The following is a 27,419-nucleotide window of genomic DNA, read 5'->3' on the forward strand; positions in this document are numbered from 1 at the left end:
TATCAGAATCAAAAACAGGTTTATTACCAGGAAGGTTGACACGTACGAGGAATTTGATTTGGTATTTTTAAAACGGCGCTTTTAGAAACAATGCCTGACTGTTTTGGACGTAATATGGTCTTTGTTTACATTAGCAAGCATCGCTAACACTCAGAGCTAAGCTGTACTGGAGAGAGTATGTGTAAAAAAGCAGGAAATAAAAAAAGTAAGTCACCTTGTGGTAAACCCCCAGGAGAAAAAGCATTTGAGCTCCAAACTGTTTCAGAAATAATCCTTCATGTGGTTTGGAACATGATCAGTTTGTGTCCAGAGTGGGAGGGGTCATCATCCTTATCCTCATCTGTCTTGTATCTTCTTAGATTCAGACTTCCGCTCTTGGGTTGCCTCTGCCGTACAACAAGGTATTTCTGGTCCCCCGGGCACCCCAGGACAGCCTGGCCCTCCTGGCGCTCAGGGGCCGCCGGGGGTTTCCACCGCCACCGTGTACGGCGCCGGGACTGGGGGGAGTGGCTACAGCCTGGAGGACATTCAGCGTTACCTGCAGGGTGAGTCTGACAGAGAGCTAGAAACATAATGTATACTGAGGAAGGCAACAGGTTATGGCTTAGATTCACATCGCAAAGTAATTAACAGTAATGTTACATTTTACAACAAAGAAGGTGGAATATTGTCCATTCTACCGTTACCTTTCTGTGCAGCTACAGAAAGACAATAACGGTGATTTGAATCTTTCCCAGGTTCTGGTTTCAGAGGTCTCCCCGGCCCTCCTGGTCCACAGGGACCAGCGGGAGCATCAAGCGGTCACTCCGGATCGGTTTCCTACAGTGGAAACTTCCCTCGGGAGAGCATCCGCGCTGAAGTCCAGGAGTATCTGACCAGTAAGCTCCTAACGACCAACAAGATCAAAGACATGTGAGCACAGATCCGTTCGTGTATAACAGACTAACTTTATCTTTCAGGTGACAATGTTCGTCGTGCCATCATCGGACCTCCGGGGCCTCAGGGGCCGATGGGACCGAGGGGAGAGCGAGGAGAGTCAGGCTACGTCCTGAGCCGCACGCAGAGCCATATCCAGAGTCAGGGCCAGGGCCAGGGCCAGGGCCAGAGCCAGGGCCAGGGCCAGGGCCAGGGCCAGAGCCAGAGCTATAGTCAGGGCCAGGGCCAGGGCTATAGTCAGGGCCAGGGCCAGGGCCAGGGCTATAGTCAGGGCCAGGGCGAGAGTCAGGGCCAGGGCCAGGGCTATAGCCAGAGCCTGAACTACGCTCAGGGTGACTCTCGAACCGGCACTGAGTACAGAAACATCGATCTCAGCAACCTGGACTACTCCAGCGTCGCCATCCACGTTTCAGACCTCATCAAGAGTGAGTCCATCACAGCTTCAGCATACAGATGTATTTTATATAGGGCAGCAGTCTGAAACTATACCCACCAACCTAAATGCATTAAAATGAAATAACCATTTTATTCTTTCATTTTCATTGCAACAAAATGGACAGATGAACTTATCATAATAGAAATAATAGAGAAGAACATCTGATTAATTCTCAATCTGCATTATTAGATTACTACTGCTAACTTGCTCTAACTACAGTTCCCATAATGCTTTGGGGATGTTGTGTGAACATCCCTTGGTCCATAGCAAACAGGAAATTCTAAGAGCTAATTCGGCATACTTCTAATAGTGCCAGGTTTAAAAATGTAAACAAATACCGGCTAGAAAACAGGGCTCAAGTTGTAACCCCCAGTTCTCAATTTTGTCTAACGGGGTTCCCACAGTTTCAGACCAATGAGTACTTCTTCTTCTACTTCTTCTTAAGTAAAGCATCTGAATGCATGTTCCTCCTCATGCTGAAACTGATGAAATGTTGATGATAACAACCCTTTTTTAGGTAAAGGTCTGCTGCAGGAGTATCTGGTTGAGGGTCCTTGGAGGGCGCATGTTCGAGCGATTCAAGGCCCTCCTGGTCCTGCTGGCCCCTCCGGACCACCGGGCCAGAGCCGCGTCATCGGGGCCTACGGCAACGTCACAGCGGACCTCATGCAGTTCTTCAGAAGTGAGTACACAGAGATATGATTTTCTACAAACTGCAGCTTTCCAGTCGGACAGATAGAGCCTGAATGTCTTCACTGTCATGTCACCCAGGCAAAAAGTTATAGTATCATTACTCAGAGTTAAACCTCACAGCATTGATGGACCCACATTCATTATTTCGGATTGCGTAAAGTGCGTAAAACACATATACACATACCTGCAAAAGTGAAGTATCCCTGCCTTTCAGTATTTGGAAACCTTATGTGCGTTTGGTTTGAAAATGTGGCTTCATCACGACTGAATCTGTGTTTTGTTCTTGCGCAGCCTATGGCACCATCGCAGGCCCTCCAGGACAGAATGGACTGAGGGGTGAGAGGGGGCATCCAGGACCCAGGGGAGAGAGAGGTACGTTGAAACAAAGCCGATGAATCGCTACATCTTTTCAAAATAAATCTTTTTTAGAGGAGTGACTTAGATGAGCAAGGTCTGAGAGTTTTGGTATGTTTTCAGGTGATCCTGGGCGCCCAGGTTTATCAGGACTACCAGGGGCATACACTGTCCAAGTTCCACACAGGGTGCAGAAGAGGGATGCAGGTAACTTTGGTTGAATCTTGTTAAATCACTTGAAAATCAAGCGCTACATACATGTAACTGCATATTTCAATCCACTGCAGGCGAGGAATTGGTTGCTCGTCGTCGTCAGAAGCTTCGCCGTCACGCAGGCAGCAGTTAAACACATTACTGGATCACATTTCATTTTTACTCATCTTTTATTTTAGGTGTTCAACTGTTGCAATGCAAGTAGTCAAATAGCTCTTTATTATTGCCATCTGTAGAAACGTCACAGGACAACTTGAGGGAATAAAATGATGCATAAGTTTTTTTAAAACCAGCTTTAGTAGAGGTTTGGATTTTAGCTGCTGGTCAGTGTCTTTGTTACACAGACTTCTTTACATCCGGGTGTATAATGTTTACTTTGCTTGGTTAGAAGCTTGCTAACTTTTTTTTCCCAGGGACAATTTCTATTTGTAAGCAATAAGTATCTGATATTATTTCCAACTGCTCGTGTAACTTTCGTGTCTATTGATTGGTGTATTTGATTTCGTTTTCATTGAGGATTATATTGTTTTGAGAACTATGCAAGTGTTAAATGTTGTGTCAAGGTAACCCTTCAATGTTTTATAAGATACTATAATATAGTCAGATTATCTACATAAATCAAGCTAGCATCCATCCTGACCCTTGGAAGTTATTCATTCATCCCATACAAATAAACAAGAATATTATTAACCCTTTTTTTTCTATAAATATAAAAACATGCAACATTACCAGTCAGTGAGGGTCATTTTTGCAGCAGATAGGGGACTTATGTTACAGTAAATGTTGCTGTAGTTACGACTGACGATTTACTTGAAAGATTTGTTAGTTCAAAATTAAGAAGAAGAATAAATGACATTGTTTGTGTGGTTGAAAGTCTTTAAATCACAACAAAATGATGGATTGGATTGTATATTTTTGTATAAGAGAGCACTGAAATCGATATATTTGCTTTATACCGTAAAGTGTTGGAGAGATTAAATTATAAAATGTTCCCAGATTATGTTTGACATCATTGCACTTTTTGACTTTTGATCAATATATATATAAAAGACACACAATAAATGTATTTTTCGACTCGGGAGTGTTGATACTTTTATGAATTAATTCAAAAATAATTGCATTTGAGGTGTTATGTCAGGCGTGTCAAGTTAACAGTCAATATCAAATTTATAACAAAACACAAAACAACTCCTACTTGTGCAGTGAGGTTATACAATGCTACATTATTTTTTATATAATGACGCCAAATGAGTTTTCAATAAAAAAAATGCTGGATTTCAGGTGTGTTCTACTTAGCCAGTGTAGTAATTCAATGCTGCATTGATTTGGAATCACTCTGTTCACATGACATTGAAGGTATTGAAAAGAAAATAGGACTTTTTAATTAAAAAAAACAGCTTAATTATGTCATAGTATAGTATGTCATCAAATGTAATTAAGATGTTACAATATACTTTGTCACAAAAAGTGATAAAGAAAGTAAAAGAAAAGACAAAAAAGTCACAAAGAAATGTGAAAAGTCCTAAAAAGACCAAATATAGTTTGTCACAAAAGTCTTAAACTAACACGAGAGGAACAAACCCCCCAAAATGGCTTTAGTTTTCGAGATACCTGTACCTGAGGTTTTAAAAAAATAATATATCTAGTCTATGAAACTGATGGTTGAATACAAATATTTTACTTCAAAATTATTATTTTTTGCTTGTTTCTATGTTTGGAACTTTCCCATAACCGAAAATATTGAAAATGTAGGCTCCTCTGAAGGGGGCCGTGTTGGCCTTATCCCATGTTTCTCTGGAAAGAATGATCAGAATGTCACCCTTTAGGATTAGATGTTCACAGAGAGGCAAAACATACAATAAAGCAAAGATGATATCAATATCGTTTACCATCTTTGTAATATTTACCCTTTTAGGGGCCTTAGTAAGTGTTTTACAAGTGTTTAAGTGTTTGAAAGGTTCAATTATAAGAAGGTAGACGGGTCAACTTTCAAATCAACAGTCAATATTTTATTTACAGCAATAAAATGTCAATTTATAAAGACACTTTAAATACATTTGATCCGACATGAAAATGATATCAATGTTGTAGAATGACAAGAAATGCTGTAACTTAACAAAATAAAAAAATATTTTAAATCTATGGGGAATGTGACTCTCCGGACAGTCTCCATGTACCCCGATAAGAACCCAGCATTCATGACGCAACCTTTTGTTAATGTCAGCATACAGAAAACATGACGTGCATTGATGATACGCACAGACAAAAATAAAAGAATCATGACATTTCTTTTTTTGAACCGTTAATACTTTTGCTCCTAGAATACAGCGAAGGACGTCTCAAACAGCTACAGGTACAGCATTTCACCTTTCAGACAGCACTGGCGTCAAAAAGAGCAAACAGCTCAGAGGAAAGAGCGATTACAGCGTCATATAACGGGAATACATGTAGAAAAGTAGATGTGGTCGTAAAATACTAAAGGGCATATTTGGAAAAGGAACAAAACAGCTAAATGATCAGAAAGAAATCAAAACTTCTCAGTTAGTTTGGAGTTTGAATTGGGTTGTGTGAGGCAAAGGTGACGCGCTGTCACAAACCCATTGACAGTTTTATTACTGCATATCTTTTTCATTAGCTTAGAACAAAACAGTGCAAATCAACAGCTTTACATTCCTTCATTTTCATTCACGGTGATTTCATTTCTATATATTATTTCTATATATAAAAAAGTATTTGATCATTCTCCAGGAAGAAACAGGTCACCTCTGCGTCTAACTAAGTGGGATTACAGCAATGAAATTAAATGATGTGTGAACGAAAAAGCCATATTCTTGTTCTTAAGATTGTAAAAACCCTCATGGCAAGCACAGTATCTGATTGAGCTTCATATCTAGGTACACACACGTAACATTTCAGCATTTACAACACAGTACGTCCTTAACATCCCAACACAGCACTGTTTTTGACGTGACACTACACGTGCCATAACAAAGTCATACGACAACACACTTTTTCTTGTTACTCTTTTAAACCAGCTCTACCTCACATGCAGCAACACGAGATGTCAGAGTCTTAATCACCCGTTATATGAAATGATTCAAAGAATCTCTAAACATCTTGTGATTATGAGTGGAAATGATAACCAATTTTTTAAAGGGGACCTATCATGCAAAATGCACTTTTGTACGTCTTTTATACATGAATATGTGTCCCCGGTGTTCCAGGGAACTCACCAAGTGTCAGAAAACACAACCCACTCTATTTTCCTCCATACCCAAATCTCTTAAAAAGGGGCTGCAACGGATCTGATACAGACTGATCCAGATTTGAACACTTCTATGACGTCACATAAGTGGCGCCACTGCTATTGGGCCAACTCCACCAATCAGGAGGAGACAGCCACGGACATTGCCGTTTGAAAGCGCTGGAGACGCTGTAGTACATATTTCAGGCCACCAGATGGTGCTGTTCTCACTGAATCCGAGCATGAAAGACAGTGTTAAATTGAGCGAAATGAGGAATGGCTAAAATGCATGATCTGTTAGGTATTTTGAAAAATGAAAAGTATAAATATGCCTTATATAGGTATGGTCCTACACTATATTATTCAAATATAGCATGATAGGTCCACTTTAAGTGTAGGACATTTAGGGGACGCTTCACTTGCTGAGGGGCTTGAATGCAGAAAAGAAAAAACATGAGGCACTGGGGATCGTTCATACTGTAGCAGGCTGTACTTAAACTCAAATTCATTGGCCCTTCAATACCAACTGCAAGCTTTTCAAATTTGAACATGCTCAAAAAAGTGCATATTGTTATTGGACGAGCAGAGGGACATTTAAACTAGTGAGAGTACGGTGTGTAGGCTCGTCATGCTCACTAACGGTGGAATCTAAGTGGTCACTCCACCAGGAAGAGTCGGTGAGCGCAGCCGAGTTTGATAGGAGTCTGTTTTGCAGCAGGGACGGACAGAAGAGGCTATAAACCAGAGGTGTACAGGTTTGGGATGGGGTAAAACTTGGAGACTCGACTCTGGGTGGAGGGGTTAAGGCATTCAGACTCTCCGCTCATCTTGAAGAAGACCTCCTGCTCCTGGAGCTTCCGCGTGAACTCATCCTCTAGCGCCTGCAGGGGGCAGCAGAGACAAACAGCTGAGTAACTGGGAGGATTACTTTGGAAAAAACCCACTCCTGACTGTAGTAGAGGAAGTCTGTATTTAGGTTTAACTTCAAGAGGAAATGGAGATGTATAATACCTTCTTCCTGGGTCTCAGCTTCTCCCTCCACTCCTTTATCTCCTGGCTGTGCTCCTCGTCCAGCTCCTTCAGCTTTTGGGTCTCATGTTCGATCAGAAGGTGGCACTTCTCATTCTGAAAGAAAATATGGGTCAGCACGTGTGTCTTCAGGATGAATGAATACCATCTCAAGTACTCTGACTTTATCTGCACTGGAACCCATTTCCCATTCTTATTTTCACAGCACAGGGTAAGGGGATGAAAATAAGTTAATTCTATATATTTCCTCCAACTTATCTTTTAATACATACAAAGTGTGTGTGTGTGTGTGTGTGTGTGTGTGTGTGTGTGTGTGTGTGTGTGTGTGTGTGTGTGTTTGTGTGTGTGTGTGTGTGTGTGTGTGTGTGTGTGTGTCTCTGTGTGTGTGTGTGTGTGTGTGTGTGTGTGTGTGTGTGTGTGTGTGTGTGTGTGTGTGTGTGTGTGTGTGTGTGTGTTTGTGTGTGCAGCGGCCTCACCTGTAGCTCCTGCAGCTCCCTGATGTTGGAGTCACACTGCAGCTGCAGATCCCTCATCTGGTTCTCGTGTTTCTGGTGTTGGTGAAGTCTCTCGTTCTTCTGTCTCTTGTCTTCCTGAGCAGCAAACTGGACCACGCAGACAAATATACAAAACTGTAACGGCAGCTCAAACCAAAACAAATATACTAAATGATTTATCTTTTTTACACTGGGGTTGGATTTTAAAAGCTGGTGCTCTTGTGCTTCAGGCATGGCCTGCATCTGTTTCTATATGTGTGGGTTAACCAGCACAAGAACAAGTCCAGCACCTAGCAGTAGCATATTCAAACTAAATATTCACATTTAAATGCTACTTCAGATATATTTAGTGAATGCATGTGTTTAACTAAGAGGTGAAGCTGTTTAATTAGAAAAACATCCTTTTCTAATTTTTGGAATGACAAACAAATGAAAGGTTTAGTATCCCATTTTTCCACCAGCACTTAAACGCATCATGCATTTGTGGGTGAACGTGTTGCTGGATCGTAATTCACTTTTGCTGAAAATAAAGTCATGCTTTTTTGAACAGCATTGTGATGACCCCAGTGCCAGTGAAGCTTGTGGAACAGAGACTGGAAATGTGTAGACATGGCTGGATAATAAGAGAGTCTTTTTGGGCAGGTCCTTGGTGTGACTGAGCCAGTATGACATCGTGTTGCCAAAAATAGAACATGCATGTTTAGTCACTTGTGCTTGAATGTGAGTAACAGGACAGCAGCAGGAGTCCACGTGTTACCTGTTTTATCCTCTCCCTCTCCTGCTCCACGGTGACCGATGCAGTGGCGGTGATGCGGAGGCTCTTCTTGAACATGGCCATGCGTGTTTTGGCCTCGCTGCGCTGAATCTTGGGCAGACGGACCCTCTCTTGGTTCTGTTTGTTCTTCATCTCCTCCACCAGCCGCTGGTTGTAGCGATGCATCTGCTCCATCTCCTACAAAAAACACACACATGCACATCGTTTTTGAGTTCGGCGGCATTTTAAAAAATAAGACATCTACATTTCCCTGAGTGGATTCCTCTCTTACTTTCTCGTGCCTCTTCAGCAGCTGGTGTCTCTGCAGGAAGTATTGGTCTTTGAGCTGCTGCTTCAGCAACTGGTGCTTCTCCTGCAGGTGGCGCTCCTCCAACTCCCACATGGCTGCCTCTCGAGCTACAAAACACACATGTGCACACACATGAAAACATCAGCTGAGGCCACGTAAGTGTGAAGTAGAAAACATGTATATGCTTGTTAGTCGGTGACGACAAGAGCAAAGAAAACTAAACGGACACATTACATGACGCTTTTATCCAAAGTGATTTACATACTCAATACTGTGGGCAATCCCCACAGGAGCAATTTGGGGTGAAGTGTCTCAGGGACACAACGACATGCTGACTGCAGTGGGGTTTGAACCTGTGACCCCCTGATGCAAACACTAAGGCTCTATCCACTGCGCCACACGCCTCCGTTGACATGTCCACATGTCACAGTCATGTTTAAACACTGTTGTGTTCCTTAACTTATCAAATGTTCAACCTTTCAGGCTGTTGTTGGTTTCATGTCTGCTATGAAACTTGAAACTCACACAGGAAGTGAGCTCAGTCTGTTGCTTGAGAGTTAATTCCACACATAGTGTTTGTAAAATGTTATGGAAACGTAGTGAGCATGGATTAGGAGGAGTCAGCTGATGTGGTGCCTTCAGCTGCGTTGTGAGGAAAGCATCACAGCGTTTCACACCAGCGCATGAATGAACCACAACAGAATGCTTTAAACCAATCCATACTTGATACTAAATCTTTGACAACATAAGGACAGTGCAATAGTCCCAATAAATGAATTGTAATCTCTTTAACCTTATTTTACGTCACAATAAAAGAGATAACATGAAGCCATGATAGCTTTCTTCAGAAGCTGTATTGTAGTGAAAGGACTGATTACCTCTCATCAGCTGCTGCTTGTGGTTTAAGCATTCTTTCTCTATAGTGGTGATCTCCACTTTATGCTGCTGGATGATTTTCTTCAGAGCTACGTCCAGCTCCTGCTGCTGCTTCTGTAGGAACTCCTGCTCCTGGAGGGAGAAGGGGAGCAGTGAGAGGAAGCCGGGGGGGTCACACAGAGAGACAGTAAAGACAAAGAGAGAGAGAGAGAGAAGAGGGCACAATAACATTTCTCAAGTATCTAAACTGCCTGAAATTAAACTATATATTCTAGTCAAGCCATCCACTTCAACTTCAGAACAACACACAGCAACTGGTATCAGTAGAGGAGACACTCAGAGATCATGGATGGCAACGATCCACGAATGGAGGTGAAGAGAGAAAGAGAGAAAGTTAACAGTTCAGTAAAGATTCACAGTTTACGTGAGACAACATCGACATTGATGTTCACACCGTCCAGAGAGCAGCGTAGATTATGCATGACTGATAGTCATTCTCTATTTATTTATATTTTCTCTGTATTTACACATTATTTAGAATTCGGATTTCTTCTACTTTTCTGGGGGCAAATTGTAGGTTATACAGTATGCTGATATTACTTCACTATGATTAGGCATAACTAATCAAACACACTCCAAGATGTCACCACGAACACCTACAGTACACTGCAGTTGAAGATGGTTTACCTGTGATACTCTAACTAAAGAATGCACTATGATACAAGTGACTCCTACATCCATCCTGTGAGGCAAGTCAGTCTATATTTGGCTGACATAGACAAACATGGATCCAGACAGCGACTACACCTCTGGGATGGAGCTGTTTACTCCCAGACTCAATGTAGCGATGTAACACATTATATTAAACCACAGACCAGATGTAGAACATTTGTGGAGAGAAATACTGAGAGAAGAAATAACCACTGCACAAACACACTGAAGACAACACTCAAAAAAACCACACCGTCCATGATTACATGTGTCGTTATTACAAACTGAACTATCTCAAAGTATCCTCTCATATCTAAGTATGGGCCAGAAACAGAAACAGAATGTGGGGTTGATGGCGGGGGGGGGGGGGGGACACACACTTACATCCTGCATCTGAGCGTTGAAGAGTGCGCATGAGGACAACTGAAAAGACTGAATCATAACCTGGGCCACTGCCTGTGGAGGAGAGCACACAGCGCACTCGTCCAGATCAGGGACACACACACAGCTGAGGATCTCACAGACACATACATACACACACAGTCAGTCACACACACACACACACACACACACACACACACACACACACACACACACACACACACACACACACACACACACACACACACACACACACACACACACACACACACACACACACACACACACACACACACACACACACACACACACACACACACACACACACACACACACACACACACACACACACACACACACACACACACACACACACACACACACACACACACTGATTCTTCCTAAGTTATGTGAGAGACTTTCCACCTTGGGAAAACCGCTGAGTTTAAGGCTCACAGCAGAGTTTAAGGCTTACAGCAGAGTTTAAGGCTCACAGCAGAGTTTAAGGCTCACAGCAGAGTTTAAGGCTCACAGCAGAGTTTAAGGCTCACAGCAGAGTTTAAGGCTCACAGCAGAGTTTAAGGCTCACAGCAGAGTTTAAGGCTCACAGCAGAGTTCTAGTTAAATGTTAGAAGCAAGTCAATTAATAAGTTATTTATAGTCTTCTCATGCTTGAAGGCGGCACTTGAGTGTTATCCAACTTGAGTTGTTTGGTTACTTTCCATGCTACAGGCTCCACGAGGGTTAAATGAATTGCTAATAAACCTTTCAAGGGAACAAAGGCCTTTGTCCACATGTCTAATTCATAAAAGATGAACAGAAACAAAGTTAGGAAAGGGCTTTTAGTACAGATATCTGCTATGGAAACAAAAGCTTTGCATGAACTCACTACACCGAGCTCGACACTCATCGATTTGCATCATCACTGACGAGTGTGCTGTGACATGCAAGTCTGTTCAGGGGAAAATAATGAATAGAGAATGTGGGGTGTTAAGAAAAGGGTAGAATAGATGCAACTACCGTACATTTGTTCCTATGTGTACAAATTACAGTATGCACTATTTTGTAAGGGATGGACGTTTTTGATTATTGTTATTTCTGGATTGTTTGGTCTTTAAAAAAGTCCGAATGACTGGAAGGAGCTCATCACAAGTCCTGAAGTCGTTTTTTTTGATTAACATTTTAAAACCCCCGAAGAAGTTCATTTTATTATCATGGAGAACAAAAAGAACAGCAAATATTCACAAAAAAAAGTATTTTGCTCAAAATATGACTTCAAGTTTCTGTCAATGGACTAATCAACTAATTATTGAAGCTATACTAGTTATTCCTTTTTACATTGTAATATTGATGCACATAATTCTAATAGTTTCCATAGTACAACCTCCATGTATATGTCTTTTATGTCATTGCTGTTTGTGTGCATTGAGAATACTTTATAAGAACCAGGTTATAGAGAGGAAAGGGAAAGGAGGAAGAGGGGGAAATCTTCCTCTTCCTCAGAGTAAGAGACAGCAGGTGAAGGTTTACCTCTGCGGTCTTAAGGAGCAACAGGTCCTCCTTTATGCGTCTCATGAGCTCTTTTCTCATATGTTTGGGTGACTGTCCGACTTCCTCTTGGACCTAAAGTGTGTGTGCAGACAATGGTTGATGCTGTATGTTCTGAAAATCTAACAAAGCTGGCCAACAACAGAAGAAGAGACATGCACGGCCCACTTTGAGAGGAGATACTGCACCCGGCCACCAACTGATTTAAATTCAGCAGAATCAACTTCCTGTCTGACGTAACTTAACCGCTAAGACAGTTGTTTTTGATTAGAAGCATTTCAGAAATGTGAGTTTGAACTGCAATCAAGTCATGAGTTTCTCAAAAGAAACATTCGACTGGTTCATGGCAGATGTTAGTCTGAAAAACAGCTCCCTCTGTATTACTATGCATTCAAGTCCCACCGCCTTAGTTATGATTTATTCTGGGAATAAAAAAAAGAGTAACCGAGTTGGAATCATCTGGCAAATACGGCCTTTGAATGATTTACAGTCGACTGCTCTAATCCTTGTCATTTAAAAGTGAATGCAGGTTACACCTCACTGACACTTATCTCCATCGCCACCATCGAGTAAGCAATTGATTTATATGAGAAATACTTCAACATTTGACTTAAGATGATTCCATATCAGTTACTCTTTTTTTATAATATCCCCAAATAAGCCCAACACCATTTGGAAGAATCTTCGAAAGTCGGCCATCCCATGACCAAAGCCACCTCACACACTCATACAAAACACACGGTTAGTTAATACAGAACAGAAATACAGTACACTTTGAAAAAAAGACACAACATTGCAAATATCAACATATTTAAAATAATGCGTTGTTTCCATAGAAAGAGCTTATGTATCTGCAGCTGCACAAACACAACAAAGAACATAGCTGAGAAGTGAAGCAACCACTTTGAGCCAAACCTGCAATAATATTTTTTAAATACAATAAACTATGAGGTAGTTCAGAAAGCAAATTACGGAGAGCGCAACCACCACCAGGCAGCATAAATACACAATGGATGCCAATTGGCATTTTTGGCATAAAAAAGCAAAACACAAGCACGCCCAAAACTAACAACAGAGCATTTACTGTACGGCTGCCAAGCAGAGAAAGACCTAACATACTGTATATGAATAAAACAAGCTCAGCACACTCTCACAAGACTGAACTTTTACAATATAGCTCTCTAAAAATAACATATGGAGTTAGCAGCACAGTAATGCTTAGGAGGCAACTAGAAGCCTCAGGGCAGATGAATAATGGTTACAACAACAGCATGGAGTTAGCAGCACCGAGGAGAAGGATGGCACAGTCTGTCTGTGGCCATCATTTGCACAGAAACAGTACCAGGCAGAGCAGAGAGGCACTCCCACAGGATTAATATGACACAGCCAAGTATGCCACCGGCTAAATAGTTAACCACATGCCCCATTAAACAGCTCGGATCTATGACATGCAATTGTTACAAACCCAAGCTCCAGCAGTTAGGAGCTGATCAGCCCACTAAAGGCACTTCCAAGCAGAAACAGTCATGCACCGCCCCTACCTCTTTCTTCCGATTCTTCATCATGTTTTGGAACTTGGAGAGCTCCTTGTCTTGGTCGGCTTTGATGCGTTTGGCTTCGTCTCGGAGCCGGCTGGTGTGATCCTGTTCAAGCCGCTCGATGGTCTGCTTCTGCTTCTTCTCAAGGTTCTCCACTTCTTGGTCATATTGGCGCTTCTTAGCCTGCATGGACAGAATCAGCAGAACTGGCATCAGCCTGACATCATGAAGTCAGATTAAGACTTTGGCTTTGCTGCTTAGAGGAGAGGAAGGTTTAACTGGAGAATACATCTTTATGGTGTCATTTTAACCTAGAAAACATATTGTCAGAATCAAATGTATCTTTTTAATGTTGAGACCATAATTCATTAAAGGTCCCCTATCATACTGTTTTTCATCAATATATTATAGGTCTCAGATATATACAAACATGTCTCTGAAGTGTTTGGCTCCAAATACCAAACAGATTATTGTAGCGTCCCATAATGCCCTCTGTTTCAGCCCTGTTTCCAAAAAACTGATTCTCTGTTTGTTACTTTAGATGAAAATAAGGAGCCACTCCCCACGCCCCTCTGACACCTCATTCACACCAACGGTGTTTCAGGGCCGGTTCGGAGCTGGAGCTTGAAAAGCACCGGGTTTTCCTCTTCACACCGCAGCGGAGCAGCCTCTTAGCTCCGGAATCCGGTTCGTTTCGAGCACCAAAAAATTGTCCGGCCGGAGTAAAAGCACCACTTACGTCACGCTTACGTCGAGGCGGGGGCAGGGGCGGGATCAACTCCTGAACAACAACAAAAAGCCGGCGTTTTATCCAGTTTGTACACAACGATGGAGAAACTTAACAAGCAGCAGTGGTCCACTGAAGAGACCAGCTACCTACTGGGAATCTGGTCTTCTGAAGAGGTACAGAGGAAGCTGGAGCACAATCGGCCTTTGTTGTTGTCGGTGTCAGCTGTGAGGGGTTTCCGCGCGGTTTGGCTTTATGAAGCAGGCACGCAAACGGTTACGTCATGACGCAAACGATGATGCAATGACGCAGCACCAGTCGGACTCTGGGCTGTGTGAAAAGAGCCGGAGCCAAACCGAAGAACCGGTTCTGAACCTGAAAAGCTCTAGCACGGAGCTTGAACCGGAGTTGCGTTGGTGTGAATGAGGTATGAGAGAGATTTAGTTAAAAAAAGGAGGAGGAAATTCAGGTGATAAGGTGTGTGTGTGTGTGTGGGGGGGGGTTACCTTGGTTGGTGATTGGCTAATGGTTACAGAAGCCAAAAAAACGTTATGACATCATAAACAATGTCATAAACATTGACCAGGACACTGAAGTCCAGGTCAATGCATTTGTCACATCCCGCATCGACTACTGTAACGCCATCCTCTCAGGCATTCCCACCAAACTCATCAATAAAGTTCAAATTAGACAGAACTCTGCAGCCCGGATCATCACCGCCACCAAGGCCTCAGAACACATCACCCCCATCCTCATCCAACTCCACTGGCGCCCCGTTCAATCCCGTATCAACTTCAAAAACCTACTGTTCACTTACAAAGCCCTACATCTTGTCCGGCAGTGGCTCAGTCAGTAGGGGCTTGGACTGAGAGCCTCTAGGGTCGCCGGTTTAAGTCCCCGATCAGACCTAAAATATGGAGTGTGGACTGCTACTTGGAGAGGTCCCAGTTCACCTCCTTCCCTGCCGTGGTGCCCTTGAGCAAGGCACCGGACACCCCCCTTCCCCCCCTCACTCCCATTGCTCCCCGGGCGCTGTACACTAGCTGCCCACTGCTCCTAGTGCTAGACTCCTGGTACTAGGATGGGTTAAAAGCAGAGAACACATTTGACTGTGTGTGCTGTGACCATTCAAGAGGGTTTCCTCCCTCCCAATTCTAATTCTAATAACCTGGCCCCCGCCTATCTGGCTGACCTCAGGAGTGCACCCCCTCTCGCTCCCTCCGCTCCTCCTCTGCTGGTCTGCTAACCGTCCCCACCCCACATCTCGTCACCATGGGTGCTCGGGCTTTTAGCTGCACTGCTCCCAGACTCTGGAACTCCCTCCCCCCGCACATCCGACAGTCGACCACAATCACCATATTCAAATCCCAATTAAAAACCCATCTGTTCCAATCTGCCTACTCACTGTAGTGCTCCCCATTATATGTTTCATTTGTGTCCACTTTGTCTCCTCCATGATTTCCTGTTTGTGTTTTATCATGTTCTGTTGCCTATTAGCGGTTTCTTTTTTTTTAACAAATTGTACGGTGTCCTTGGGTGTCATGAAAGGCGCCTAGAATAAAATGTATTATTATTATTATAAAGTGGACAAAATCGGATCAGCTCATTTTCAGACAGGTTTTTATAAAAATGGATCAGGACAAAAAAACGTTCAGAATCTCTTTACACATGTTTATCTATAAAACACATGAAAAAGTGGATTTTGCATAATAGGTGACCTTTAACAAGAAATGTCGCTTTGGAGTACAAATAATACATTCTGCAGCAAATGATAAAAATAGCCTGGAGTCTGGCCCCGCCCCTCATGTAAGTCCCTCCATCAGATGTAGATCTGCTTTGAGATGAAGCAGCCCGTTTCCTAGGTGTAGGCCAAATACAGAAAAAACACACATCACACCACCGCGGTTCGAAACACTGACTCACAGCAGTTTCCTGTTCAAAGCGGCGGAAGATCTGCTCTCTCTGCTGCTGCAGCTTGTTGCTCAGCTGCTGCTGGGCCCTCTGCTCCTCTTTCTGCAGGAGGCGCAGCTCTCTCAGCTCCTGCCGCCTGAGGAAACCACACAGGGGGTCACGTGTTAACTCATCTTCATCTTTTAAACATACGTTTCATTTCTGAGATAAGATTTGATGTAGGGCTGCTCAATTAATCGTATTTTCATCACGATTACGATTATGGCTTGCAACGATTACGAAAACAACGTAATCGAAATAAAACGATTTTTTTTAAAATTATTATTATAATTTTTTTTTTTTTATAATTTTTTTTTTTTCAGTTGAAATATACTTAAAGTTCAGGGTAATCAACTGTTAAAAACATACTGTTCACATTTTTTTTCTCCAATAAATGGATGTTTTCAAAGTCAATGAATAATCGCATTTAATAATCGCAATTACAATTATTGACCCAAATAATCGAGATTATGATTTTTGCCATAACCTCGCAGCCCTAATTTGATGGTTTGTTTTATATATACATTATTAGTCTCCTGATTATATTTACTAGCTGCTTTGAAGCTCTTGCTCTCTCCATTTCTGAATGAGTATTTAAAGTGAAACATGTTACTGTCATGAAACCAACAGCAAATAGTCAGACAGCACTTGTGTAAACATTCGGAGCAGCAAGGCTTTAAATGGAAACATGGGAGATGACAGAAACAAAACGAAGCATTCATCACGGGAGATAACCCATCTGGCATTTGTTAAACTCAGTGGGAGTTGTGAAATGAATAAGAGCTAAATAAGGCAGGCATGTTAAATAGGCCATGTCACATATTTAGAACAGCGCAGTAAGCAGATTGCACACAGACGTACCTCAGGAACCTCAGCTCTTCGCTCTTGGTGTCGTTATCTGTCACTATCTTTGATGTCGTCACGCTGACCTCCACACCGTCCACCATGAACTTACGCGTCTTCTTCAGAGTCTTCTTCTGACGTCTTGACTCCTACAAAAAAAAAACAGAAGATTGGGTAAATGATCTAGAGTGGGGATGATTTGACAACTGAGATTGTTAATGAGGCACAGATGATTTTACCTGCATAGATATAGAGCCCCCGTCTTTACTCTTGGACAGGAAGCTGGATATAGACAGATTGAGGTCCAGGCTGCTGCTATCGGCGGCTGAGCTGCTCCCAGAGTCGGAGTCCTTCTCCAAATCCGACTTGATGGCAGCGGGGCTTCCGTGCTCCATCTTGCTTTCTGAATCCGTTTCGCTCTCCTGGACAGAGACGGCATCTTGAGACGCGCTCCCATCTGCGGCGGGGGCTTTCTCTTCATCCTCCTTCAGATCTTTAGGTGTGGCCACTTGTTCTGAATCCTCAGAGGTGTCTTTGGCTTCATCGCTGACTCCATTAGTGGATTCAGTTGGGGTCTTTTCCTCCAGATCCTCCTCCTTGGTCTGATTCTCTTGTTCGGGCTGTTCTGCCTCCTCGTGCTTTTCCCCTGGCTGACTCTCTACCGCCTCCTTCTCCAACAGAACCGCACCGGAGCACTCATCCACGCTCTCTATGTCCGTGTCTCCATTTACTGCTGTGTCCACTACATTTGATTCTATATCCTCTGTGTCTATAGTCACATCAGTGCCATTAGCTGTGTCTTCTGGTATGTCCTCCATCACTTTCTGTTGAGGCGTCTCCTCATCTGGCGCTTTGCTTTCTTCTTCTGCCTTTGCCTCTTCTCCTGATATGGATGATTTTTCTTCTGGTGTTTCTTCAGGTTTCTCTCTGGATTCTTCTGAACCAGCATCTTTTTCTTCTTCTGCTTTCACCTCCTCAGGTTCTTTGATTACAGGAGTCGGTCCGTCTTCTGTTTTCTCTTCTTGTGTCTCCTTCTGTTCCTCCTTTGTTTCCTGACCATCTGGGATATGTTCTTTTGCATCTCCTGCTACAGGTTCTTCAACTACAGCTTCTTCTGGCTGTGATACTACAGGCTCAGCAGGAATCTCTTCAGCTTGACCGTCTTCTGGTTTGAGCTCTGCAGGATCTTGTGGTATTAAGTCCTTGGGGGGCTCTAGTAGCCCAGAGGCCAGGTCTTCATTACCGGCATCAGACACCTCGTTGAGTTTCTCCTCCTCAGTCTTGTCTACCTCACTTGTTCCAAGTCCTTCATCAGAGAGCTTATCACTGGTCTGGTCTTCAGTAGCACTTATTTCCGAAACCGATTCCAGGGCAGAGGGAGTTGCTGGGACTTTGTCGTCCTCTGAGCTGGCCACACTGGCATCAGATGGCGCTCGCTTGTGCCCAGGAGCCGCCGCCTGAGCCAACAGCAAAACAATATGTTATTTACACCAACAACTCAATCATCAATGTAAACATATTGAATTGAGTATTATGCTGGATACATGTACAAACACCAATTATGCTGCATACCACAGGTGTATCAGGCTCTTCCTCCTCCTCTTCCTCTTTGCTATCCTCAATCTCCTCTGTGACTTCAGCTTTGGCCTCGGCTATGAGCTCTCTGAGAGGTCTGCTATTAGTTACACTTGTGACAAAAGGATGCTACACATATGGCGGAGACACAAGAAAATAGATATCATTAGTCTTAATATCAGGTTCATAGAGGACAAACAGCAAACAGACATTACAAATGGTTTGAATGTAAGTTTGTATGCATGATTTGTGCTATCTTGTGATTGGCCTAAATGGTTGCATGTTGTTAGTTAACAGCAGGGAGTGAGTGGAGTAGGGCAGCTCACCTGTAGAAGCTGTAGCGTGCCCCACCTATTGTCAACATTCTTATCAAGTGCTTTCCGCAGAAAGTCGTTGAATTCTGGCGACCTTTGAGGAATAAATAAAAGAGAATCAGCTTGTTTAACACTCCATAGGTCCTGGAAAGAGAAATGTATACCATGCCTTCCCTGCGGGCAGACAGTTAAGCATTAACAATTTCCCCCCAAGCGTTCACACAGTCGACACATCCTTATCTCCAATCCGGAAACATTCCAGTGCCACCTCTCTAGTTATCACCAGTGCTCAATCTCACCAGCGAGAGGGATGCATGAGTGTGGGAGGCTCGGACTTGGCTATTTTCAGAAGCACTCTCATGGGATTCATCTCGTGGTTGGGCGGCTCAATCTGCGCCAGCTCTATCAGGGTAACCCCCAGGGACCAGATGTCGGCCTTAAAGTCGTACGGACGGTCTTTGGAAGTTTCACACATGACCACCTCTGGGGCCATCCTGCAAAATAAGAAGTGGGGTTGTAATAAGCATGGAGGTACATCTGGATAGGGAGTGAATGTGAATTTGGTCACTTCTCTTCAATCTTTAATGATAAAAAGCCAATACAATACAATGTGTGTTAATGTTAGACTTGATTCTGAAAGGTAGGAAGTCTATTCAGAATATAACGCTGAGGTCATTCAACACTGTGCATCTAAATGGGTGAATCATGCCTTTTCCGTTTCTATGCTCCAGGACAGCTTTTGTGCCACTGCATAGAAAAAGTGTAGCAGTGAGACATGTTGGGACAATTATCAGCTGGACAGAGGAGAATGGCCTCTTGTCTGCAGACTGCATGACTCACCAATACGGAGTCCCGATGAAAGAATCTCTTCTCTGTAACGTCTTAGTATTTTTAGCAGACACCCCAAAGTCAGCTGAAGGTAGAAGAAATTAGTTATGATTATTTTGGTGAATCAAACTTGCTCATTTAAACTTTTTTTAGAGCCACAAAGTTGTATCAGAAATATTTTATGAAATATGAGTGGGACAGAAAAAACGAAATGTCTCTTTCCTATCATCACTCACAGCAGTTCTGTTACCTATAAACCATTTCACCCTGCTCTCTCTTTTTCTCCCAACACTTACAGCTTGCACACATTAGAGGGAAAGTGAGATCTGTCGTTAAGTCCGTGTTGACTGCTTGATAATTATTGTTTGCCAGGCTCCGCCATGACCCTCTGCCTACAGAGCATGAATCATCATGGATGCTACAAAAGCAACATGAATACTTTAACTTCTGGAATATTATGCAACAAAGTCAATATAACACCAGCTCCAGTGCATAAGTGGTGTTGATGCATTCCTCTCCTTTGGTGTAATAGTAAACGGGTCACTTTGTTTTGTAACTCTAAAAATGAATAAATGCATGAATGACTCATTCCAGTTTTATCATATGTTGACAGTGCTGTGCACCATTTCCCCCGAAGTCACATAGCTCAGCTGGTTGCCACAGCACTGATTGCAATGGGACCCACACATGACTTTACTTATTAACCTATTAAGCCTATAAGTGCCGAGGGTTCAAAGTGGCCACCAAGACCAAAATCAATAATATATCAGCCATTGTTCTGTGTAGTATTTTGAGTTTAACTGGACCATGATTGAATAATCCTTCACATTTAGAGAAATATCCCAATGACAAATGCAGAAGCAATATATGACAAAATATGACAAAATAGTTTTTACCCAGTTTCACTTCTCCCTCCAAGGAGAGGAGAATGTTCCCGGCTTTCAGGTCTCTGTGGATGACTTTGTTGTCGTGGAGGTAAGTCAGAGCCTCCAAGGTCTGCCGACACACCACGCGGATCTGCGGCTCCGTCAGGGCCCTCTCCAGCTCTGCACATGCACACAATTCATGTTATTATGGTTATGGTAGGTGTAGTTTTTTGGTTCACTTTTACAAACACAGACAACTCTAATTGGCTGGGTACTTAACCCACTTCATCTGAAAATACATTTAAAAATGGTACTGTTATCTCCACCATATGAATTGTCATTATGAATTGAACCAATGTTTGTACTGATTGATGAGTAAATGTCTGGAAACCATTTAGCATTTAGGGTTAGAGTAGGCGTCACATTTGATGAATATTCAAAATGTTTTATGATTGTTCTTGTATTTGAACAGTCCGTTTTGGATCTAAACTGACTGGGCTACTGTATATCATTTCAGATGTGCTGGTCTGGCGGTATCCAATAGCAACATGAGGGCCAACTGCCACCCTGCCACTCGTCAGCATGTATGACTGGACAAGTCCGGGGGAAGAAATTCATTCTGGGTGAGTCAGCAGGGCACAAAGCATCGACACCCAACAGTGCAGTGAATGGATTGTTATTCTCTTTGTGGTTCAAGCATGATAGAAAGTGGTGCGGTGTTTCTTCAAGCAACACAATAACAGGGAGAAACTGCCGGCATTAGAAGTGGACTAACCCCCTCCATGAAATCTGAACTACAATAATTACACAGTTGGAATGGCCTCTCTCAACTGGGAGAGGAAAAAAAATATCCCACAAGAGTTTATGGACGGAATAAAAAAGTAAAGAATTGGCACTTAAGGATGGAGCAAAGAAACAGCTCCAGAACTTTATAGTGTTATTCTGTTTCCTGCACTGAATGAGGGACTTACCCAACATGATGGCATCCACTGCACCACCCGCACAGAACTCTATCAGAATCTGAAATGATAAAGCAAAGTGGAAAATAAGTAAATGTGTACTGTTATGCAATAAAGTCAACACATTTAACTCTCATAGCACAGAATGTGTTTCAAATGAGATACACTAAAATAAACCTGTGTTATCTAAGGTAGGAGAAAAACATGACCCCTATGTGAGAGACATCAGAACCCCCTTTTCTATGTTATTGATTACTCTGTGGAGACAGTCCAAGAAGCCTATCGATCAGACGCTGAACATCCTGAGCAGCATCCTCTATTGACACGTCTTTTCAGCATAATCTATGTTTTAATCCTTGCTGGATCAATTTTCAGGCTGGAGAGAGGGACTGGGACCCTCCCCTCGTGTTTTCTTTAACATGCACAGCAATTTTTATGCAAATGGTTTGTTAGTCATCAATCATTTTGACAAAATGAACTATTTTTAGAGCATTAGGGTCTTATTCAAGTGTAACTGGTTAGTGAGTGTTTCTACACATGACTCACGTCCAGGGTATTTCCTCATCCTGTACATTCTGAGGGAAAATGGTTTCCTCATTCATGTGAACATGATAGCTTTAAGCAAACACTCCTCCTCAAAGCAACAGGTTGTGTGCAGTACACACCATTGAATTCCTGGAGTACAGACAGATGAATTATTGCCACAAACTAATATTTTACAGATCCATATATTTATTTAGGGATTACTAGGGAAGTACTGATTGCATTAGGTATGGCTTTAAAACCATGGCAACAAATGACTTTCACAACTTTAACAAATCACCCGCTCTCTATAACAAGGAGGAAGATAACATAGTATTGTTTTATTGAGATGTGAAACTGACCGCAGCTGTAATGTATCCGAACACCACTTCATGCACTTGCCAGCCAGTTGGCAGCGTATTGATCAAGTCAATATGAATGTATGTATAAAGCCCATTTCATTCATTATGTATCAGTTGATAGAGCAAAATGAATCAAAGCTACATCGAGCAATGCTTCTATTCAGAGACTCAACAAAGAGGAGAAACCAAGTGGTTGTTCCTGTTCTGCATAACCATTTAGCGTGCCATGGGAATCTCACTTTTAGTTTGGTATGATTCTAAAAAAGGTGATGATCTCAGGTTACATTGAAACATTATGCATGGCAATAAATCCTCTCTTTTCTAGCAACTTTTTTTGAGCAAAAATATGATGCATTGAGTCAACATCCACACGTGCTAAGCAGATTACACATTCATCATGCTGCTTAAAGACGGGGGCCGGAGGGACAACCTGCATGCAGCTCTGAATTATTCAGGCACTTTCTCCAGCCACCAAAACCACTCCATTATCTTCTCATAGATGTGTCCAGTCCACAAGGGACGGTCACATGACACCACCTGCCAGGACCTAATTGCTCTGGGGCCTCTTAGTGAGATCTACTGACCGACTATTAGAACTGCAATGTGACCAAACTCAGGAATAGAACATGGGTTTGTAGAAATTAACTCTTGTATTACCATAAAGACACAATATAGGCTGTTAAGGGTTTGTGGGGGGTAAGAATCAGGTCATACTGTATGTGGAGCATGCCTGTGACTTCAGCTGGAGGATTATGACCTATGACTTCTCAGAGGTCAGTTAGTCCTGAACATGCGGTCCTGGCCTCGTACTAGCCCCTGACTGTGCCACATGATCATTTTTGAAACTCTTCAAATGTAGGCGATAAGAAAAAAATGCAACGCTATTTTTTTATTTTTTATTACAGCTTAACAAATCGCGGCTGGTGATGAATTTGTGTGTCTCTCCGTGCGTGACTGATCCCTGCCTCTTTGTCTCTTTGGCTTCAAATCAAAAGCAACACGGAAACAAAGAAGCAAAAAAAACAACAGTTCTCTCTGTGAAGCACTTGCTTACTCACCCAAAGTTTGCCTTCAAAATAGAAGGCATCCAGCAATTTGACGATGTGATGGTGATCGCAGGAGGCCAGAATTTCAATCTCTACCATGTAGTCCTCCAATTCATCCTCCGTCTTCGTGTCAATAACCTTGGCAGCAGCGAGGGTCCCATTCTGCTTGTTCTGAGCCTAAGAAAACAACATTGACAACAAAGGCTTGAGTATGCTGATCAATACATGTCTGATATCGCTGGCCAGACTACAGAACATTTTGTCTTATTGTCCAGGGCATCGCCCTAGAGTGGCTATCGTGGAAGAACATCAATCATCGTTAACATTTCATTAAAGACAAAAGGTATTTTAGAGCTAGAGCAATAACCACTGCAGCACTTCCTGTCTTGTGTAGCACCTGGAGGGTCACATGTCTATAAATACATTTCATTCAGACTTTATAACATGTTGGTATATATTAAAAAGGAAAATGTCTGAAGAAAAAACCCATAGCAACCACTTGAGGTCAAAATATTTACAAAACACCCCATCATCTTCTGCCCTACTCGAACAAAAGCTGAGCTGGCTCACTTCCTCCCCTTCATTTCATTCCCTTTCTTTCCTTCCGTTCACTTTGATACACCTACCTAGGTCACATGTGAAGTCACACCGGCAGTAATTTAGAGGTCATATTAAACACGTTTTTATTTCATAGACTTAACAGATCAATGGGTTGTGCTTGTCTTTATTGGTAACACATTAACGTGAAGTCTTCCCTCCTGAATGGGCTATACTGAAGAGACAACAATGAAAAAATTCCCACATACCCCGTCGAACAAGTGGCTATTTTAAGTACAGCTTTGGGCTTAATGTTTATGGATACAAACACAATCTCAGGGAGTTAAGGAAAAAGAACAGGGAGGGAGTGTTAGAACCGTCACACACTATATTTACACAGTTCTGGTCTGATACACTCCTTGCCTCTTGCCCTTTGTGCCACTGACGCCTGTCTAGCAAAGGCCATCACTTATACATGCCCACAATATCAGCGATGGCAGCGATGATTTGTCTGCCTCGGAGATATTCAAGTGGTGCCTGTGGCCTTCCGTCATTATTACATAAAACATTTTTGACTTAAAATGAGCTGGCTGTTATAGTGCGTTGGGGGATTAAATGAGAGGGTTTGTTAGTGTCATTTTATAATACTAGTTTTTCCATCCGGTGAAAATGATGTGAACCAACAGATTTTGTCAACAGAATTATGTAAGCTGTTTTTTCTAATAGATGGCACGCCTCTTCACTAATCAAAGGTGTAATACAAACTTGAACTGTGCTAATGTGCATGAAGATGTTCAATTATTTTCCACGCTCTTAAAACAAATGATTCACACTTTGCTGGCTGTGTCACCCTGCCCAAATGAGGCAGCCCTCAAAGGCCTGTGAAATAAATGGTGGAACAGTTATGTGACCTGGAGAAGTCACATCCTCCACACCCCTCTCTGTGGGAAAAGTGAGTCAATACATTTGAAAGTGTTTATTTGTCCACAACTTCAGTTTGACAAGGCACGATAGTGTTCTGGCTTTCCTCACACTTAGTTAAACGGCTAATAAGACTTGCAAATGAACATTTCCCGGGCCATTAGCTGCATTACTTGATCACAAGAGTTCCAGGAAAAGACAATGTAAGTCACAGAGAAAAAAATAAAAAGCCAAGGTTACTGAAATAAAAGAGTCCTGGATTGATGGATGTTCATGTGAAACACTTAACTAGATATATTTATAATCTGATAATGTGTCTGATTTGTATACATGTCCTTTTTTCTTAAGGGTTATTTAAGAGGTTGTATTCATTGATGTTGAAAGCATGTATGTTATCAGCATTTAACCTCCACACAAAGACATAGGTTTATGAACATAGTTAATCTCTCTTACATAAGATGTTCTCAGCCTAATGCAAATTCACATAGAGATAACTTGGAGAGGTGCGTCAGTGTAGAGATTAGAGATGTGGACACAATACCCTGAATACCTAGCAAATTAATCCAAAATGGCAAGCTTCAGCTTCAGAAATCATCACAAAACGAAACCACCCAACTCTGGCACTCTGACTCTTAACAGAAACTTTAAAAAGCATTGCTTTGAGGATATTCCATTACATAGCATTGTACTGTATGTGTTGCGTGTGTTGTGTCCACCTCATGCATAATGTAAATTGTGTGTTGGTGAAACAAATAGGCCTATAGACCGTCATCCTAACGTGACAAACTGTTTACACTACATTTACATACACACCTGGCTGTGCACCTGCTGCAGTGCATGGCATAAAGAAATACAATGAGAGTCACATATTTAAATGTCAAGGGCAGCTGCCTTCAGGATGTTTTTACTGTCACTGAATACAACTTAAAACAACTTAGTTAGCATTGGAGTTGCCATTTTTAACCTGTGGTGGTGAACCACACCTTCAACAGTTTGACTGAGGCCAAGTACAATTCAATGACATGACAAAGTCATAATTACTACATGGTAATGTGACAGGGCCTACTGTTAACGTCCAAAATAGATAATAGCCTACTGACACATTTAGGTAGGATGTTACTCAACAACAGCCCTAGGTCTCGCTTCTTCTAAAGGAGGATTTCAGTAAGCATAATAGTTGAAGTACAGTATAGTGTTGTTGTGAGATGTAATAACATGCACTTGACACACATATGTCATTATTGGGGGTCTAGTTACTTAAAAAAGGTGTCCTGAACGAGGATTCTGCTGTCATTTTACCGTTATATCTTATAATGAAAACAACATGAAACACAACGGAAGCGGGTGTCATAAGAAAAGGGTTAGCAAGAAAAGGCGGATGTTACACGTTACCTTGAACACTTTGCCAAACGCTCCATCTCCCAGCTCCCCAATGATATCCCATATTTCCTCCGGGTTGACGTCTCTATGTACATGTTCATACTGCTTTTTCTTCTTGTCAGGCCCAAGCTTAAATATCTTCCGAAAATTGAAGAACGACATGTTTTCAGGAGAGAACTACAGAGCTGTGGATGCGGTCTCTTCGGCTATTTCCGCCAAGAAGATATAGCCTAGCGGTTCCTCCCGAGCTTAATTGGCTATCGAAATAACAGCAAGCAGGCGTAAACTGCTGTTGTAGCCATTCAACTATGATAATGCCAATTATAACTTCCCTCGACGGTGGTTATTCATAATCACATCATAGACGGGCGAGATGAGGGATACGGAGAAGAGTTCGCTGTTACGCACAAGCTAGTATTTCCGTTTTGAAGAAAAAAAACACAGTTATTAAACAGCAAATATCGAGCATTTCGTCACACACGATACGACATTATCATTATTAAACGTCAGTAACGAAACGGAGAGTCACAGAGCCAATGCCTCGGTTGGCTGCTGGGCACACAGAAGTTAGCGGAGCAGCATTAAGCTAGATAACGTAAATTGATTTCCGTTAAAAGACGTTATAAAATAAAAGCAAACAAATAGACTTTTGGTCTCAGAAATATGTACAGAGAAAATAAATGGTTGTAAAGTAACTAAGTAGATTTACTCAGGTCCTGTCCTTAAGTACAATTTTGAGATACTCGTACTTTACTTGAGCATTTCAATGTTATGCTACTTTGTACTTCTACCCACCTGCAATTCAGAGGTGAATTGAGTACTTTTAATACCTTGTTACTTTGCAGATTTTGTTTAATAATGTGAAATATAATCAACACAAAATAAGAATTTACATATACCTGTATTAAATTCACAATTAGTTGAAATAAGTTCCAACTTTACCAGTTTGATTTAAACACATCAATAATAATAATAATAATAATAACAATAATAACCTAACAATAACATATACAGTATGATTCTGAAATGGGCCAATCTGCATCATGTGTATTTTTACTTTAAGTAGGCCTAC

The 27,419-nt window shown here is 42.1% G+C and overlaps 2 protein-coding genes across 10 annotated transcripts in view; one reads left to right on the forward strand and one right to left on the reverse strand.

The window, feature by feature from the left end:
- col17a1b (collagen, type XVII, alpha 1b) overlaps positions 1–3,711 on the forward strand; it is a 27,800-nt gene extending 24,089 nt beyond the window's left edge. For both annotated transcript variants that reach the window (XM_079689721.1, XM_079689720.1), the window contains exons 48-54: positions 360–545; positions 738–878; positions 960–1,361; positions 1,890–2,054; positions 2,357–2,437; positions 2,543–2,626; positions 2,707–3,711. In XM_079689721.1, coding sequence (XP_079545847.1) covers positions 360–545; positions 738–878; positions 960–1,361; positions 1,890–2,054; positions 2,357–2,437; positions 2,543–2,626; positions 2,707–2,765 — 1,118 coding nt within the window. In that variant the 3' untranslated portion in view covers positions 2,766–3,711. The remainder of the gene's footprint in view (positions 1–359; positions 546–737; positions 879–959; positions 1,362–1,889; positions 2,055–2,356; positions 2,438–2,542; positions 2,627–2,706) is intronic.
- A 903-nt stretch (positions 3,712–4,614) lies between these two features.
- Positions 4,615–26,928, reverse strand: slka (STE20-like kinase a). Of its 8 annotated transcripts, none has more exons than XM_079689726.1 (20): positions 26,360–26,928; positions 23,522–23,686; positions 21,592–21,640; positions 20,651–20,800; positions 19,767–19,839; positions 19,226–19,420; positions 18,939–19,020; positions 18,613–18,741; positions 17,277–18,494; positions 17,056–17,186; positions 16,168–16,291; positions 13,521–13,700; positions 11,962–12,054; positions 10,435–10,506; positions 9,342–9,471; positions 8,446–8,570; positions 8,157–8,351; positions 7,382–7,507; positions 6,888–7,001; positions 4,615–6,757 (listed from the first exon to the last, which is right to left on the reverse strand). In XM_079689726.1, the coding sequence occupies exons 1-20, from the start codon at positions 26,507–26,509 to the stop codon at positions 6,611–6,613; spliced, it is 3,648 nt and encodes a 1,215-aa protein (XP_079545852.1). In that variant the 5' UTR covers positions 26,510–26,928; the 3' UTR covers positions 4,615–6,610. The 8 variants fall into 8 exon arrangements, with proteins under 8 accessions (XP_079545852.1, XP_079545851.1, XP_079545857.1 ...); XM_079689725.1 differs by having other exon boundaries at positions 18,610–18,741; XM_079689731.1 differs by lacking the exon at positions 11,962–12,054.
- Positions 26,929–27,419: the final 491 nt, after the last annotated feature.

The sequence above is a fragment of the Notothenia rossii genome (assembly GCF_949606895.1).
Source record: "Notothenia rossii genome assembly, chromosome: 6".
In the NCBI taxonomy this organism is placed as follows: Eukaryota; Metazoa; Chordata; class Actinopteri; order Perciformes; family Nototheniidae; genus Notothenia; species Notothenia rossii.